General features: G+C 39.6%; 2 protein-coding genes and 3 pseudogenes across 2 annotated transcripts; 3 read left to right on the forward strand and 2 right to left on the reverse strand.

The window, feature by feature from the left end:
• Nucleotides 1–3,253: 3,253 nt before the first annotated feature.
• Nucleotides 3,254–5,702, reverse strand: LOC140922837 (uncharacterized). Its single transcript, XM_073372866.1, has 2 exons — nt 4,648–5,702; nt 3,254–3,999 (listed from the first exon to the last, which is right to left on the reverse strand). Exon 1 carries the CDS (start codon nt 5,622–5,624, stop codon nt 4,785–4,787), a length of 840 nt encoding a protein of 279 aa, XP_073228967.1. The 5' UTR covers nt 5,625–5,702; the 3' UTR covers nt 3,254–3,999; nt 4,648–4,784.
• A 318-nt stretch (nt 5,703–6,020) lies between these two features.
• LOC140923327 (uncharacterized) lies at nt 6,021–7,528 on the forward strand (annotated as a pseudogene).
• A 114-nt stretch (nt 7,529–7,642) lies between these two features.
• On the forward strand, nt 7,643–8,398 carry LOC140922264 (uncharacterized). Its single transcript, XM_073372264.1, has one exon. The coding sequence runs from the start codon at nt 7,643–7,645 to the stop codon at nt 8,396–8,398; it is 756 nt and encodes a 251-aa protein (XP_073228365.1).
• A 1,248-nt stretch (nt 8,399–9,646) lies between these two features.
• LOC140923055 (uncharacterized) lies at nt 9,647–11,616 on the forward strand (annotated as a pseudogene).
• A 5,966-nt stretch (nt 11,617–17,582) lies between these two features.
• On the reverse strand, nt 17,583–18,636 carry LOC140923732 (uncharacterized; annotated as a pseudogene).
• Between the last annotated feature and the right edge of the window lie 794 nt (nt 18,637–19,430).

Here is a 19,430-nt window from a genome sequence, read left to right on the forward strand (position 1 = left end):
TAATTTTATAATTACCTCCAGTTTGTTTTCCATCTTCAATTCGACTCAAAGGTAAATTTGAAGTTTTTAGTCACCTGCTGAGTCAGGCTAGATGATTTTTTTTTCACGGTTCAACTTTAAATTATTCGTATTTGGTGTTCTCAATGTCCTCTTAAGCATTTTCAAAGATACTATCCTAGTTCCTGAAGGTGGTTCGAACCTATGACGCTAAAACTGTTGAGAGTTTTTCGTAGATGCTATATTTTGCTTTGTCCGTTAAGATCGGTTTCGAAAAGAGTAAAGAACAGGAATAGCTATACTGTACCAGCTAGAATTGTCTGTATTTTGCGAGATAAGAGGCAAGCAAAAAGCACTGACTTACTGTAAAGGCGAAGAATATAAATCGCCCTATTGACACCAATGGTTTGGCTTTGATTGTGGCCCACGAAAATCCTATTCTGATTTCAGAAGCCTTTTGCAGATTACAACTTCTTAAACGCCAGCGCAAAGAACAATACATAGAAAACGCATATGCGCATGATTCTAGAAGAAGACAACTGACAAGTCATCTTTCTGAGAAACGATGTTATGTAACTTCACTAGATTTTGAAACCACGACTGTTTTCTCACAATCATTGTCAATCTAGCTCTCGCAACTATCCATACCACAATGAATCAATAAAAGTGTTGCAAGAAAGGGAAAATGTTAGATTTTAGAAAGCATCACAGCAAAACATACATATGGCGTGACATTCCAAGAATGATAATTACATTGTCTAACTCTGATTACTCGCTTTTTTTTTTCTCGGAAAGATGCGTTGCACTCCTTTCTACGAAGAGTCGCCACGGTCACAAATTGCATTGGCAAAATAATGGCTTCATTTCTTGTTTTCCTGGGACGATCCGCCTTTTTTATTTTACTTGGTATACAGTCTGGTTCGCTTGCTTCATACCCATTTACATGATACTTCTCTACTTTATACCTCTTGGACTGTGTTTGTTTTATTTTGTGTAAAGACAACAACCTTCAATGGCTATTGGTTTGGTTACGGTACACGATCGCATTTACAAACGCCACGTTTTTTACCTGCAATCCCCTTTTTGTCTCTTGTAAATATATTAGCGTACATGGGATTTTATCTCAGTAAAATATTTGACATGTAGCTTTTAAAGTAATCATTTCCTGCGAAAGTAAGTTAAATTATACATATTTGTCTTCCTTCGATTTGCGGATGTCACGAATTTCAAGACTGGAAAGAACGATTGCAAGAATGTTCTTGGCGATGAAGATGGTCTCATCCTTTCTGTAGAGAATTACGATCGCCAGGCGAATTCCCAAGAAGACAATATTGACGCAAAATGTTTCAACGATGTTTCGGGCCATTGCTGTGCGCTTTTTCGTCTTCTTTTCATCCAGATTAATCTCTAACATTGACCAGGGTGACAGGAATAAACTGATACAGGCAACAGTGATCATTGCTATGCCAAATTCGTCAGAGATACAGAATTTCTGTTCGTGGTCTTCCAGACCGATGTCTATCATTTCCACCGCATCCAAGAGATCCACCGCCAACTGCACACACAACTTGGATAATGCGTCTCTGTAGTCATCTGCGTCGCTTGCTGTGTTCAATAACAACACCAATAGCAGCGGTGTCAAGCAGAGAGCTGCTTTAAGAACGATAGGATCCAGACGTTTGTTTTCAAGGCCATCTCCAGCCTCGGACGACGCATTCGTTCCATTGGATGCTGCACGCGTCGCGTTAGCAGTCTTGTTGAAAATTGTTCCATTTCCAGTAACCCCAAATAAGATTCCAGCCCCGGACGACGCATTCGTCCCTTTGGGTGCTGCACGCGTCGCGTTAGGAGAAGTCTTGTTGAAAATTGTTCCATTTCCAGTAATCCCAAATACGATTCCAGTCTCGGACGACGCATTCGTTCCATTGGGTGCTGCAGACTTTGCGCCATTGGAATTGTTGAAAATTAGGCCGTTTCCGGCAACCCCAAATACGATGCCAATATTGGGAATCAAGCCGACGACTACGTAAAGTGCCCACACACAAAACGACAAGCGAACGTTTGCTGCATCCCCGAACACAAGGATGAGCCACAGTATGATTGATGGAGTGTAGAAAAAGGCCGCTGCGTACCAAACAGGATCATTTGAGTATCTTGCAGGATAAGAGGCAAGCAAAAAGCATTGGGTAAGCGTAAGGACAAGGAATAAAACACGCACCCCATGTAAAACGACGGAAGCCATTACTTTCGACTCTTTCGCTGACGAAGCACAAACGTTTATTCGCGAGATGCACTTAACGAATACGAAAACGCCAAATGACGTCATGTTATTCAGATTAGGTTTCTTTCCCAAGAGGATAATTTAATGATTCGATGTTTCATAAAAACAAGTTGGGGTTTTCCCCTTCTTTTTAAGTCACTGTCATAACAGCGACTCACAAAACTGACCTTTATCCCTTACGAGTAAACGTTTGCGTACAGGTTGGAGTTTTGGGCATCTGCTAACTTTAAAACTGAACATTCTGACACCCATCAAATCCAAATTATGAAAAATTGATACAATCGAAGCAAACTGTGACATAGAAGAAAATCTAGTATTTTCTAGTCTTCTTCTTATTTTCTCGGAAGCCATACGCTCTTCTCACGTATGGTAATATGCCCGTCTAACCTCGTTTTTGAGTAAAAAATCCTTTGAAATGCTAATCAGACGACGTTTTCATATTTGAATTTCAAAAGAATTTTTACCTTTAAACGAGGTTAGACGGGCATATTACCATATGTGAGAAGAGCGAATTGCAGAAACCGAAGACTAAAACCGAGCACTAACACAGACAATACTAAACAGAAAACGTCATGTGAGCATGGTTCAAGAAAGTTGTCTTTCCGGAAGACGATAATCAGCGAAGGGGACTCTATTTTGAAGGAAATCCTGATCCGTCCAACAGTAGCATGTACTTACCAGCTGAGCGTCGACAAATGGTATTTTCTCATGGTATTGTATTGGTAAATCGCCTTATTATGATTACTCAAGTTAACAAGTAATTCGACATTTTGCAGCGGGTCTCCGACATAGATTCCAACTCAGGATGGACACTGCGTCGATCGTCGATCACTTTACCATAATCTTTCATTAATCGATAGGAACTCGATAACAGTTTATATGAACCACATAGAGCATTTGGTTGGAGGAATGGAAGTTGGCAAATGCGCTTCAACCCCCCTCCCTCCAGCCCACACGCCCACACGCGCATGAACTTGAAATTTGGGAATTGTAATTCGTTTACATGAGACATAAAGGAGCCATTTGACGTTACATTCACATGAGCATTTTTCTCCTTGTGAATTTTGCTCCGCTGAAATTAAGATCGGCGTCTGAATCAGTTCAACCAATCTAAGTAGTTTGGGTCGGCCTTAATTCGAATTAGGTTCGGCTCATGAAAAGTTCGGCGTCTGAACCGGGCCTAAGGTAATTTTCCATATAATGAATTATTTAATCATTCAATTTGTCCAGAAACAATATGAGGGAAATGATGCAAAAATATCATAAGCCTTATTCTTTGTTGGCTGATCCTGCAAGATGAACCGCCTTTAGTTTTTTCCAAAGTAATTTGCATATCATGTTATTGTTTAGGAGATTACAATCTGGAGTCAAACACATAGAAATATAGGAAAACTAAATAATCGAGAGAAGCAGTCACATGGAAGAGATTGTGATGTCTTTTAAAAACGTTTTTAGGGAAAAATGTGATGAACATTACTAAATAACAAGATTTTGAAGGGATATATACGTATACTACATCTAAAGTGAGATATTGGCATTTTGTCAAAGAACAGGAAAGTCAGAACAAATCATAAATCACCTGAATATCACAACACTGTTTGAGATGATGCTCTTGAGTTTCTAGCTTCCTAAACATGCCTTACTATGTTTAATAGTACAATACCTCTCTCCCTCTCTCTCTCTCTAGTTTTTATTACAGCACAATCCTGCTAACTCGAACTCTGAGAGGAAACGAAAAACAGTTCGAGTTAGTGGGCGTTCGATTTATCGGGGTCGATTGAATACTCCATTTGCCATGTCAATAATTGATAGTTACTTATTTTTCGGCACTTCAGTGTATGGTACAGGGCAAATTCAACATATTTCATCTGAAACGGTAACATGATTATGCATTTTATGATAAAACGTGATCAGTTTGTTGCACCAATTAAGACAAATTAGCTCTGCTGCTAGTTTTAGTAATTTTACCGATTATACAACAAGAAGAACTAACGGGGATGGCATCCGAGAGGTGTTACAAGAACCAGAATCCTAGTTATCGGAGTAAATTTCATTTAAATTTTGATCAAGGGAAATAAAATTTTAGTTCGAGTTATCCGAGTAAAATAACTGAAAGGTACCGTGAAATACAGGGGAAATGGGACTTAGTTCGAGTTAGCGGGGAGTTCGAGTTATCGTCGCAGGTTCCATTGTATTTATAGCCCCTGCTATGTACTTTGTGACCAGAGCAGAGTTAAGACGTAGTTTCAAACATAACTGAATTCAGTGCAATATGCAACAGCGAAAACTTTTGCAACGTTACTATGAATTATAAAAGAAATGCGGAACAGTACTGATATAGACGTCCAAAAATTTATGTTAGCACTCACTTGTGGAAGTCACGTTCTGTTTCCCTCATGAACATGCACGTTTCTCACTTAATACCTTCTGGCACTGTTATTTAAGAAAAGCTAGAAAACAAAATTTCGAACATGTCTCAAGTCAGTAACAGGTTCACGATCGAAGATCAAGCTTCATCAGCCTGCCGATTTCGCTGATTTCGGCAAATCGAGTATATCTCCAACGCGGAAAAGTAGATAGCGATCCCATTCTTCGCGATAAAGATTGACTCCTCTTTCTTGTACTTGAAAAAGATATCCAGACGAATTACCATAAACACGAAATTGACACATGCCATTTGCACCAAGTTACGGATAATGGCAAGGCATTTGCGCTGCTCGACTATTCCTTTGTCGAGTTTGTTTTCTGCCATTTGTAAGAGAGACAACAGGAAGCTGAAGCATGCAAGTGCCACCATGAGTCTTCCAAACCATTTTGGAATTCCATGGCTGTTTTCGTTCTCGTTGAGGACGATATCAAGCATTTCAACAGCATCAAAGAGATCTATGGTTACCTGGATGGTCAGTCTGAAAGCAAGCTGTCGGTAGTCGTCACTTTCACTTAATCCCGAAGCTGTGTTCGGCAGAAATAGAAAGAGAACCGGTGTAAGGCACAAGACTACCTTTAAGGCGTTGGGGCCGAGGAATTTCGTCTTATCGAGGTCGTCGCCAGCTACAGCAAATATGGTGGCAATCATGGGAATCAAGAAAACTACAAGGTAAAGTCCCCAGGTGTAAAACATTCTTAGAAGGCTTGCTTCAGTGCAAAGGCAGTAGATCCAGTAGACCAGAACTGGAATGCACAGAAGAAATAACGCAGCAGTGTCTCTATCTTGATAAGTTGCTGGGTATGCCGCAAGGAATCCACTCTGGATCATCAGAAGAGAGAAGAATATAGACCTTCCTATTGCCACCAATGGTTTGGCTTTGATTTTGGCCCACAAAAACTTTATCATTTCAGAAGCCATTGCAGAAGACAACGTATGAAGCGACAGCAGAGAGAGCAATCAATAGAAATTGTTTGGTACGCATGACTTCTAGAAAAAACAACTGACAAGTCATCTGTTATGTGACGACAGTTAAAGTAATAAAAGCGATCGGGATTTCTACAAAAACAACCTGTCTGCTGTCAATCATTGTCAATCTAGCTCTCTAAGCTAACCGTACCACTGTGAGTGAGAGTAAACTTCTTACAAAAAAAAATCTGTAAAAAACTAATTTTGGACTGTCTATATTAAATGACTCAAACACAATTATGCATACGACTTAGCATACCAAAAATGGTATTTTCATTGTTGAATTCCGGTTACTCTTTTTCCTTTCTCAGAAAGACGCGTTACACTCCTTTCTCGGAAAGGTCGTTACCGACACAAACTACATTGGCAAGATAATGGCTTCATTTCTTGTTTGCCTGGGACGATTCGCCTTTTTTATTTTAATGGGAATACAATCTTTTTCACTTGCTTCATATCCAGCGACATACGAAGATAAAGATGGCTTTTACGCGTTAGTACTTTTCTACCTTCTCCCTCTTGGACTGTGGCTTTTTATCATGTGCAAAGACGACAACCTTCAATGGCTATTTGTTGTTTGGTTGCTGTACACGATTGTCTTCGTGATCTTTATTGGAGTTATTTTTGGAGGGGATGAACCACTTGAGAACAAACTTAAAAACTTTAAGGAGGAATTTTTTGGTCCAAATGTCTTGAAGATGACCCTATGCCTGTCTCCCGTTCTACTGTTGTTGCTTTTGAGCACAGGTACAGATTCGATGTCTTACATAGAGCTGACTGGGATGCTCTCCCTTCGAATTGCACTGGATCTGTTCGATGGAGTGGAAATGTTGGAAGTAATTCTCGACGAAAACGAACTAAGCCATGATATTCCAAGAAAGTTTGAAAAAGGCATACGTAATTGGAGTTGTCTGTTTCAGCTTCTTGTTGTCGACGCTGCAGCTGTTGGAGATAAAGCTGGATTATGGTGACTGGAAACCTCGGAAGTGGACATCAGTATCGATGATCACGAAAAACTCTTCAGATTCTTTTCGTTAACTGTGTGTTTCTGGGGCATCGTTTGACAATCTACCTAAAGTTTGGCAAGGACGCATCCATTTTCATCGCTAAAAATGGTATAATAATAATTCTGAGTCTATTTGAGATATGTTCCACGTTCCAAGTGTGTGGATCTCACGACTACTAGTAGTCAGTCTAAAGAAAGACAGTACTTCTTTATCTTCAGTAGCAATCAGTTTGGAAGTAACTTAACTATCATACTGCTAAGCACCTCTTGAGTTTGGAGTTGGTTTGTTGACCTGAGTCACGAGGTCGACGTGCGCTTTAATATTGAATTCCGACCGTTTTATCATTTTGTAAGTCGTTTTGCCGTTTGCGACCAAACTGTTTTCAATTTGTTGAAAGGACCCAAAGAAGGCCCCAAACGCCTCTGCTAGTCACGCTAGTCACTCATATGCAACATATTCTGATGCCTATTTTTAGTATCAATAGTGCAATAAACGCATTCGTGGAGACAAGTTTTAGGTAAAGAAAAAGCTTCAATGAGTACCGGTAGGTTTTAGAAGAAACAGTTTATTTATACTGAAAATATAATAATTTGAAAGGATCAATTTTTTTGAAAATTAGATAAGCTTATAATAGTTACTGTGAATTCAGTCAGCCGTAAATTTCCGGCATCTTTCTCGGAAAGAGACCTTTTAAAGCCCAACGATTTCTCGGAAATTCTAAACCATCAGAAGAATTCGTCGCTGTCAAATAAGTTGAAGAAATGACTGACATCTGGACTGTCATATAATTTTTAGCTTGTTTGCAAAAAGCTGGGAATTTCCCTGGTGTAAAGGGAAAAGTCCCATTGCCTCGTTCAGAATAAGAGTTGATGTGGTGTTTTCTTATTGGCTGGTCATTTTGCAATTGCCTTATTAAAATTCATATCGATGACTTTTTTCTTCAGTAGCAGGCTTTTTACCGAAGAGATGGCCTCGTTTCTTGTGTTGGGTGGACGTGTATTATTTCTTTTTTTAATAATCACTCAAAGTTTGATGCTTGCTGCTTATCCAGCAACATATAAAGACGACTCTAATTGGTATGCTGTTGCTAATTCACAAGCTCCCTCAGTTATCATCTGGCTCAGCCTCGTGCTGTTCAGTGGGGCAAAACTTCAACGATTGTTTTATGTCTGGGGTTTCTACATCATCGGCCTAGTTATAAGCATTGCCATCGTGTTTGGCTTCGTTGGAGACGTCCTTGACAACAAACGGTTCCTTGGACCAAATGTTTTGAAGACTGTACTCTGCATCACTCCTCTTCTTCTCCTGTTGTTGTTAAACACTGCCAAAGATGGAAGCAATTACAAAGAAGTGCTGTCCAAGTTGTGTTTTTACGTGACGGTTGACCTCTTCGACAGCGTTGAGATGCTAGACATCGTTCTGGACGAAAAGGAGCACAACTATGGGATTCCGAAAGAATTTGGAGATGGCATGATCGCCTTGGCTTGCCTAAGTTTGCTGCTCTCTCCCTGGCAAATGGCGGAAAATAATCTGAAGAAAGAAAAACCCAAGAAACGTACGGCAGTACTACGAAACATTTTTGAAATAGTTATCGACCTTGTATTCTTAATTGTCCGCCTTGTGATTGTATTCAAATACAAGAAGGACGAGTCTATCTTTATCGCCAAGAATGGTATCGGAATAATTCTCTCCATATTCGAGATCCGCGACCTGCTGAGCTGACAGTATAAGACTATAATTATGCGTTTTCTTAAAGGGCTACATAGTTTTTCATTTTGTAAAATATATATCTTTTTATATATAACAAGAGAGAATAAAATTCTCTCTTGTATATAACTACAGTTGAGTTCCACACTGCTAAACCCAGGATGGTGCTCAGCAATTATGGAGCGGGAACAAAGCTTTTCTACTCAATTTTGTTTCATATGGACTTTAATACAGAACTGTTTCGTAGGCCAACAAAGCGTTGACCCACTCATCGGTTAAATTCCATATACACTGAAGTATCGTTAGAGCTTAAATATATATATACATCAGCAACATGATCTAGCCGTTACAATATTCGAACGTAAAAAGACAACATATGTATGTAAACTTATGATTCGTACTTAAGGATGCGATTGAATTTAAGGAGGAACTTCCGCTTGTGCCTACAAGTTGATGTAAGTTCGTTACGCTTATTAAGTGTTGCCATGTCCGGTTTAAATAGAATATAGAATTTCTCTGACCTGTACTACACAGGTTAAATAATAGGAAAGAACCATAAACAAAGAACTAAGCAAACACATATGGAAGCTAAAAGATCAAAAGAAAGACTTGACGATCTCCTGGAAAATTCTGACCAAGGCGAAATCTTATACCCGAATCTTACCAAACGATGTAACCTGTTGATGTTGATTATAAAAGTAAACGATTAAAGATTGAAATCAATGTCTGAAACAGTGTGACATTACTTGTATGTAGTTTTTCAGTGAAAATGCACCATAAATGAGTAAAAATTTAAAAATTATATTTCAGCATCCATTGCACCGGATATTCAGCGTTCACTTTAGGGGGTCTTCGACAGGTAGAAAAGGAGAATCTGCTCTAAGATCTTGGATTCCAAACTATTTATTAAATAACTAAAGAGAGTACGCGAGTTCTGATTGGTTATAAACCTATAGTTTAATGTGCCGGTAAACTCATAGTGTTACTTAAAGTTATTTCATAAAAGCAATAGACCACACTTTCTATGGGTATCCCAACATCCCGCGTGGGTTATCACGCCGGTAAACTCAAAGAAAGTGTAGTCTATTGCTTAAATAAACAATTCTACCAGCAAAGGCACAGAAACAGTAATGATCACCGAGCTTGCAGATCGACACAGACACCTCCCTAAAATGGTCCCGCTGCTATTCTCTCTATAAGGCGGGATTCTTTGATAAACAGGCACTCAGTGTCAATCCTCTAACGACGTTAGTTTCATGTGCAACAGAATTTACCAGCACGTGATAAGTTTTTGGTTGCTTAGTGACCGTACAGAGCAGAGTCCAATTTTTAAGTCGTGAACGGAAACGGAGACTGCCGCTAGTTGGGAAAGATCCAGAGAAGCCAACATATTAGCACACTACAAATATTGATTCCTTTTTGCGAAAGCCCTAGACTAGCCTAGCTTACCAGGAGCTGTGCTTGAGATTTTGCTCGGCTTCGGACGATCAAGCGTCAAAGCGGACACGCAAATTATATAATTTGTCGAGGTCGTCTCAAAATCAAGGCATGGCTTCTTGTCTAGTACGCTTTGGAAGATTTGCTTTTTTCGTTCTTCTTGGCCTTCAAGCCTATTCGCTTGCTTAGTATCCAGCGAAGTACAAAGAGAACTACGGTTACTATGGGTTGACAGCCGTTTTTCTTCCAGCATTCGTCCTGCGGCTTTGCATTATGATCTCGAATAAACACCTTCAATGGTTATTTGTTGTTTGGCTGCTGTATGTCATTGGATTTGTGATCCTCATAGGATTCATTTTTGGGGGAACTGCGCCAGTTGAAGACAGATTTAAGTGGACTACCAAAAGCTCAGGCGACGTGAACAACCTAACCAACTGTAACGAGTCAACAAACGTAACCAACGCAACCAACTCAACTACATCTCTAAGTCACTCAACAAATTTAACCTTCTCGACGGAACAAAAACAAATGGAGTTTTTTGGTCCAAATGTCCTAAAGATGACCCTTTGTCTCACTCCGATTCTTTTGCTACTTCTTCTAAGCACAGGGGTGGACTCCATTCGCTACAGAGAACTGATGTGGATGTTGTCTCTACGCATTGCACTCGACCTGTTCGATGGCATCGAAATGCTGGAGGTTATCCTGGATGAAAATGAGCTCAGTCACGACGTTCCAAGGTCGTATGAAAATGCAATAATCGCTTTTGTCTGCTTGGCCTTTCTGTTTTCGCCGATGCAGCTTATAGAAGTCGAACTGGGGGATATGCGTCCCGGAGGTTGGGAACTTGACAAGTGCACAACGACCTTACGAATAGCTCTTCAGATTCTCTGCGTCAACGGTGTTCTTCTGGGGCTTCGGCTTGGACTCTTCTTTGGGTATGGCAAGGATGCGTCTATTTTCATTTCTAAAAATTGTATCGTTATTACTTTGAGTCTTTTTGAGATATGTTCTCTCTACGAACGCTGTGGCTGTGAAGATGAATAGCCATTCTGGTAGAACATATCCAGCATTTTGTATCATTTTTTTAAAATCTTAATTGTATTTAGCCGAATAAGAAGCGCCCTGAGTGACTATCACAACAGAAATGCTACATTGGCCCACTCCAGAGATACTTGAAGAAATGACGTTTGGTCTTTAAGTCGAAACTGTTAAACTATTCTTACTAATACTTTTTTCAAAATGTACGTAAATGCAATCCGCTGGCCAGTAAGAAAACCGGCCACGTTAGGTTAGGTTACAAAATCAGTGTTGCGTCATCTTTTGCAATTTTAAAGCCAGGAGAAGGGCTCTTACCTTGGTGGATTATTTCGCAGCAGTATTATACAGTTAAAACCGAACCAGCTACAATTTAATGAACCACAGGCGTCCGAAACTCAGGGCCTGTTTACATGGAGGTGGGGGACCCCAGATGGGTGGGGTAACTTGCTTTGGTGGGGAAACCCGCCTGTCCATATAATCTCTCATTTTAATTTGATCACGTTTACATGATAGGTGAGGTGACCCGCCAAATGTTACCTCACCTAACTAGGGTCCAACACCTCCATGTAAACAGGCCCTCAATATGCGAGCACATGTTTCATTCATACGCAGCGTTTTATACGGTTTATATGGGGAAAATAAGCTAAGTAAAAAAAAATCTCATTATCAAAGCTTGTCGTGTAGCAAAGAATTAAAATAAATTTACTTTTGCTGTTTTTGTGTCCCTGTGTCGTTTTGAAGCTTTTAAGGCTAGTTTTGCTATCCTGAATATTAACCTTGATCTGCTTCATGATAATGATTATGAAAAAATAATAAAATGTATAAGTAAATAAGTTGTGTCTAATGAATTTTGCCAATGTTTACGTTTAAAGTATAGCAGTATAGAATCGAATACTAATAATAAACGCTTCTTATGAACCAAATTTCTTTGCATTTTGCTTCTGTGCCGTCGCAGTTACTGTTGTTGATTTCCGTTTCCACATAATTGAATTTTTCGACAAAAAAATTCAGAGCAAAAAGAAATTGGGTATGCTCAGCGAAACGGCTCATCACGCAGGTACTTTTGATGATATGAAAAGAAATATGGAAAGTCGTCTATTAGAGACGTCTATTTTAATTTTGGGGAATCCCCTTATATCTTTCTTAGAAACCTGCATTCCTTGCAGTGCATTTCTCAGATTAGTGCTACTAATTAACCTATTCCTATCGTATACTTTCAACCTGCTTTTACAGCAGCCTGTCGATCAGTTTAATAGCACATTATGAAATTGGTCCAAAAGTTCAAGCAGGGCGACATTTTTCCAGTAGTTTCTTTGAGAAAGCTGCATAATCTATTTAAACAAACAATTTTTATCCCCGTGACCCATGCTCACTGAGCGGAAAAACCGTTGTGTTCTGCAATTGGCTAAAAGTATTCAGGGGTTTCTAGAAGCTTTATTAATACTGCAGTTGACGGGGAAGAATTTCATTGCAGAGTGTTTTGTTTCTGGAGTCATGGGTTTGCTTCCTCTGCGCTTGGGACGTGCAGTGCTTCTTGCTCTGATGTTGATTCAAGGCTTTTTGCTTGCGGCATATCCAGCCGAATATAAAGATGAACCTCGTTGGTATGCTTTGGTCGGTTCGTACGCCCCTTCAATCATAGTACCATTACACAGAATGGCCGATGTGTTTCGATGTGGCTGTTCAACAAGGCATTTCTTCGACGGCTTGTCTACGTATGGATTTTGTACGTGTGTTGCGGATTGGTACCTTGCATTGCCATCGTGCTAGGTTTTGTCGGAGAAAGGCTCGACAATAACAAGTTCTTGGGTCCTATAACCTTAAAAACTGCCCTATGTCTTACACCACCCATTCTGCTGCTTTTGGTGAACACCGCAAGCGATTCAAATGAAAACAGAGAAACGGTAAATCTTGCGTTCTTGATCATTCGCTTGGTGATCGTGTGCAAGTACAACCAGGACGAGTCCATTTTTGTTGCTAAGAATGTCATCACGATTATCCTATCCGTAAAGGAAATCTTTGATCTCCACCGTCCCGTGCAAAGACTAGACCCCGCACACCAGCAACCTCAGAATAGCACGATGTTGAGCTAAGAATATAGTATTGTGCAGGCTACTAAACATCGATGCTTTGCTTAATATGAAATAATTTACTAGCAGTAAACGGGGATAAGTAAGTGCGCTAGAATCTTTAGTCATTGTATTCTGCAGTTAAATGTAACCGAAAAGGAGAAGTTTGTAGTATTCAGTGAAGTATGGGGATGAGTATAATCAGGGCCGAGATGAGATTGACATATGAATTGACTGTAGCATCCGACTTGAACAGTACATTCAACTTAACACTTTTATAGCTTTTGTAATAAATCAACAACAAGAGTAGCGAACATAAGCTTTGTTAGTGTTGACAATGAAAGTAAAATGGTTCTTACCATGGCCAGTACAAGAAAATTTCACTAGTTGTTTTATTCCCTTAATGAAGGGAAAACGACACAACGTTCAACCCTCCAGTTCTACTCTCTAGTCTGCAATTTGCAATTTTGAATTTGCAATTTTAATCTCCTGCTAACTATTTGCCTTTATTCTGCAAACCCAACAGTCAGGCCAGATTATTTTCGCTCACGTTTCAACTTTAAATTACTCCTATTGGGTGTTCCTAATATCCTCTGAAGCATTTCCAAGAGTGCCTTCCTCCTTAAGCCATCGTTTCAAAGATCACACGACCTAAAAAATACTACGACCTTCAGAAGGAAGAAGTCTAAGGTCTATATATATATAAGTTTAGGTAGGATGCTACTAAAACGGGGAACAGGGAGCGAGGACCGAGCACAGTTAGAAGAAGATGAAAATGGGAACAAAACCTAACTTGAACCCTAACCCTATCAGGAACTTCATCTCAAATTCTCCGCTTCGTTCCCATTTTTCATTTTTCCTTTCGAAGTTCTCGTTGCCCGCTCCCCGTTTTAGTAACATCCAGTTTAGGTTGCATTCTCGTCACGTCGAAGGCAACAAGTTTCATTTCGCTTTTCATAGCACAAGAAAGGAGTAATTACGTAATTAAACGATATAGGAAGAACAATAAATCTGCCAGATGATAGCAATGTTATTATATATATATATATATAGAAAAAAAAATGAAACTCTTTAGCAGGGAGCATCTTCCACATTACTACTTAATTTTGGCGCGAAATTTCAGCGATAATTTGTAATTTTACGTGTGAAATTACAAAATTGCCATGGCAACCTTCCATTCGTCTCAGTGTCAAGATGGCGACGAAGTTTTAAATGTCATGAATGAAGATGCCAGGACATAAAAATACGCTTTAGAAAACCTGAACACACGAAAGAGCACATCAAGAAGGATTCAAACAGGTATTTTGTCGAAAAATTCTGAACTTAAGCGAAATTTAAGCTCTAAACGTTCGAGAGAGTGGAGTTCTCGAATGATACGATCCGGGACTCGAAACATGTCAAAAATCCAAGATTGCTAACGTAATTCGTCACCCATGATGTTAAAAGGTAATCAAATGGTATACTCGTGAAATTAGGGAATAATTTCACTTGCGTTTTTATAAGGATTTGGACAAAACGCGTGTGAAATTATTCCCTAATTTTACCCGTCACCATTTGATTACACATACTATTAACTAATATTAAGCGCCAAACAAAGTGTTAGTAATTTAATTGATAAGTATCGGGGGAAGAAGCAGAACCATTTGAATCTTGATATTAATGATTCCTGTCGTTTTTGCCTCAATGATTCATGATTCCTGCAGGAATTTTCCTCCAGATTTGATTCACGAAGATTTCTGATCACCTTTTGATTTAATGATTTTCTCAGGGGCAAATTAGTCTCAGTTTTGTATTAAGATCGGTGTCGGATCTAAATAGTTTGGGTCGGCCTTAATTCGAATTAGGTTCTGCTCATGAAAAGTTCGGCGTCTGAACCGGGCCTAAGGTAATTTTCCATATAATGAATTATTTAATCATTCAATTTGTCCTGAAACAATATGAGGGAAATGATACAAAAGTATCATAAGCCTTATTCTTTGTTGGCTGATCCTGCAAGATGAACCGCATTTAGTTTTTTCCAAAGTAATTTGCATATCATGTTAGTGTATAGGCGATTACAATCTGGAGTCAAACACATAGAAATACAGGAAAACTAAATAATCTAGAGAAGCAGTCACATGGAAGAGATTGTGATGTCTTTTTAAATGTTTTTAGCCCTGGAAAAATGTCAGGGGCACCCAACGACGGTTTCCCCCTAATTACTTTGAAAACACTTTTTAGGCTATCCAGAGTACTTTTAGATCTCTAGAAATGTATCAGGGAAATGTGATGAACATTACTAAATAACAAGAACGTATACTAAGTAAGATTAAATAATTCGTACATCTGCAGTGAGATATTGGCATTTTGTCAAAGAACAGGAAAGTCAGAACAAATCATATATCACCTGAATATGGCACGATGAAAAGTGATTGGTGCCAAACAAACACAAGTTTTCTGGCACCAATCAGAAGTCAGAACGGCGGCGACCGCTTGGAACTGGTCTGGTAAGACATTGTGCCCAGGGGCTCTTCTTGCCGTTCTTTACTTTTCTTCGTGCCATATTTTCCCGCCGGTTTAGACTTTCCCTCGCCCCCACTATCTGCCCCTGGGTCTCCGAGGATGCCTTTAACCTAAACTATCATATGTCGATTAAGAAAAGTCAAGCGATCCTGAAACACTTTATAGATCTCAAGTTTAGCGTTTGGTTTACGCTGTGCTCAGAAAACGAAATCATGTTTTATGACACTTAGAACTTTTTTCAGGTCGACTGCCGGTCAAGATTGTCAAAACACTAAATTACCGGCAGTCTACCCTGCTAGAGTTCTGCTAGCAGAGTCGCTTCGATCTTTCCTAGATAAATCGGGAAGGGGGATAGAGGAAAGAGGAAACTAGGGGAAAGAGGAAAGTGGAAAGAGGAAACAGGAAAGAGGAAAACGGAAAGAGGAAAGCGGAAAGAGGAAGTTGAAAAAGTTCTAAGTGTCACGAAACATGGTTTCGTTTTCTGAGCACAGCGTAAACCAAACACTAAACTTGAGATCTATAAAGTGTTTCAGGATCGCTTGACTTTCCTTAATCGTCATATGATAGTTTAGATTTGACGGATTTTTTCGTTTTGTCAAATTTATTGAGAATATAGGACTGCCGGTCATTTAGTGTTTTGAAAACCTTGACCGGTTACCGGCCATATAGCCACAGCGTTTTATTTTGGGTCACGCCCCCATGTTTCGCCTCCAGATTGTTAGTTATGGATGTTTCGCTGTATTGTTATTTCAGTTTTTACGTGATTCCAAGCCACATTATTAAAGAATTGTAAAAGAGTAGACTGGCTTTTGGTTGAAATCGTTGTAAAGGTCCTCATCCTCGCGTGGGCAGAGAGTGAATCTGTGTTTGTACCGATCGACTCACCTCCGCCCCCGCTACACTAGATGCCTAAAGATGCCTTACTATGTTTGATAGTACAATACCTCTCTCTCTCTCTCTCTAGTTTTTATTACACCACAATCCTGCTAACTCGAACTGTGAGGGGAAACGAAAAACGGTTCGAGTTAGCGGGCGTTCGATTTATCGGGGTCGATTGAATACTGCATTTGCCATGCCATTAATTGATAGTTACTGATTTTTCTTCACTTAAGTGTATGGTAAAGGGCACATTCAACATATTTCATCTGAAACGGTAACATGATTATGCAATTTATGATAAAACGTGATCAGTTTGTTGCACCAATTAAGACAAATTGCTTTGCTGCTAGTTTTAGTGCTTTTACCGATTATACAATAAGAAGAACTAACGGGGATGGCATCCGAGAGGTGTTACAAGAACCAGAATCCTAGTTATCGGAGTAAATTTCATTTATGCCGATACTCTAAAAGTTAGTTCGGGGCCGGAGCTCTCATTGAAGTCACGCTATTGTTCCGATACAGTATCACAGACAGAGAAGCCACTCGAGTGTTGGCATTATTTGGCCACATGTCTGAGTGGCAGTTTAATTGATTATAAAACAGACGCATTAGTTCACAACAATAATACTAAATACTCTATGTTATTTTCAGCAAAGGTGGGGTAAAAAATTCGCCCAATGAATGAACTAAGTGATAAACGCATAGAAGATCTCCCGACAGAGATGTAATCGCCGTGATGATGAAAGCAAGAGGGGACGAACGCGGGAATGCATGCTCCTTTATACGAACACTTCCTTAGGGCGATAGAAATGATTGGCTCTTGAAAGAGAGGTTAGATTGATGTGAGTCGGAAGGCCAACCACGTAGACCACAAAGGCATATTATATCGACATAAATTACATTATGCCCTAACATAATGTTTGGTTTTAAATTTTGATCAAGTGAAAGAAATTTTTAGTTCGCTTAGTGGGGTATTCGAGTTATCCGAGTAGAATAACTGGTTCCATTGTATTTATAGCCGCTTATATGTACTTTGTGACCAGAGCAGGGTTAAGACGTAGTTTCAAACATAAATGAATTCAGTGCATGCAATATGCAACAGCGAAAACTTTTGCAACGTCACTATAAACTATAAAAGAAACGCGGAACACAGTACTGATATAGACGTCCAAAAATTTATCTCTGCACTCACTTGTGCAAGTCACGTTCTGTTTACCCCATCAACATGTACGTTTCTTACTTAATACCTTCTGTCACTGTTATAAATTTAAGAAAAGCTAGAGAACAAAATTACGAGCATGTCTAAAGTCAGTAACAGGCTCACGATCGAAGATCAAGCTTGATCAGCCTGCCGATATCGCTGATTTCGGCAAATCGAGTATATCTCCAACGCGGAAACGTACATAGCGATCCCATTCTTCGCGATGAAGATTGACTCCTCTTTCTTGTACTTGATAAAGATATCCAGACGAATTACCGTAAACACGAAATTGACACATACGATTTGCACCAAACAAGTTACGGATAATGGCAGGGCATTTGCGCTGCTCGACTATTCCGTCGTCGAGTTTGTTTTCTGCCATTTGCAAGAGAGACACCAGGAAACTGAAGCATGCAAGTGCCACAATCAGTCTTCCAAACCATTTTGGAATTCCATGCCTGTTTTCGTTCTCGTTGAGGACGATATCAAGCATTTCAACAGCATCAAACAGGCCCCAGTTGTTCAAAAGGTGGATAACGCTATCCATCGGATAAATCACTATCCACTGGATAGCGCAATTGGTTTCCCTAACACTTATCCGTGGGATAGTGATTTATCCGTTGGATAGCGCTATTCAACTTTTGAACAACTGGGGCCAGAAAATCTATGGTTACCTGGATGGTCAGTCTGAAAGCAAGCTGTCGGTAGTCGTCACTTTCACTTAATCCCGAAGCTGTGTTCGGCAGAAATAGAAATAGAACCGGTGTAAGGCACAAAATTACCTTTAAAGTGTTGGGGCCGAGGAATTTCGTGTTATCGAGGTCGTCGCCAGCTACAGCAAATATGGTGGCAATCATGGGTATCAAGAAAACTACAAGGTAGAGTCCCCAGGTGTAAAACATTCTTAGAAGGCTTGCTTCAGTGCAGAGGCAGTAGATCCAGTAGACCAGTACCGGAAAGCAGAGAAGACATAACGTACTCTTGTTTTTATCTTGATAAGTTGCTGGGTATGCCGCAAGGAATCCACTCTGGATCATCAGAAGAGAGAAGAATATAAACCGTCCTATTGCCACCAATGGTTTGGCTTTGATTTTGGCCCACATAAAATGTATCATTTCAGAAGCCATTGCAGACTGAATACAACGTATTAAACGCCAGCAGGCATAGCAATGAATACAGAATGTCATTTGTCCTGATTTGTAGCATCAGGTGAGAGACCAAAAACGTCATAATTAACAAATAGTTGATGCGTCAGCGTGCGTATCTCGAGATATTGAGCACGCGGGAAGTTTGGACGAGAGCACGGAAGAGGCGTAAGAGTTGCACGAGGCATAGCCGAGTGTAACTCTAGCCTCTTGAGTGCTCTCCAAACTTCCCAAGTGCTCAATATCTCGACAAACGCACAGCTGCAGCATGAATGTATTTTCGTTTTCTCTTAAACATAATATATAGATTTAGCCAGGCCTAGAAGCGAGGCTCTCATTAATAAATTTATAATTTAAATCAAACAATAAACTTGTATTCCACGATTCAGTTAACTTTAGAGCACATTCATGTTACTTTTAAGAGAAAGGCTAAGTGATTTTAGAGAAAAATAAAATAATTTGCAAACAGCCCAAGATAGCCTCATATGTACAACCCCAAAATAGCAATCATCTTCGATCACATTTAAGAGTTATAATGGCTCTTGATCACCGTAGATTAATTAGGCATGGAAAAAAAAATCAGGCCGAATTTTTTGCGTTCGACAAGTTTACTTTACAAAATCTTGCTAACAAATCTGGGTGCGTGAAAACCAACTTTTTATACCATTTAAACATCACATCTGAGGTGAAACAGTTCTATGAGGGACTGTTTTTATCATACAGACCTCGGGCAGAATGCAGTATTTCACAATTTTGCAATACAGAGTGCACTCATT

This window comes from Porites lutea, chromosome 13 (assembly GCF_958299795.1).
Source record: "Porites lutea chromosome 13, jaPorLute2.1, whole genome shotgun sequence".
Classification (NCBI taxonomy): Eukaryota; Metazoa; Cnidaria; class Anthozoa; order Scleractinia; family Poritidae; genus Porites; species Porites lutea.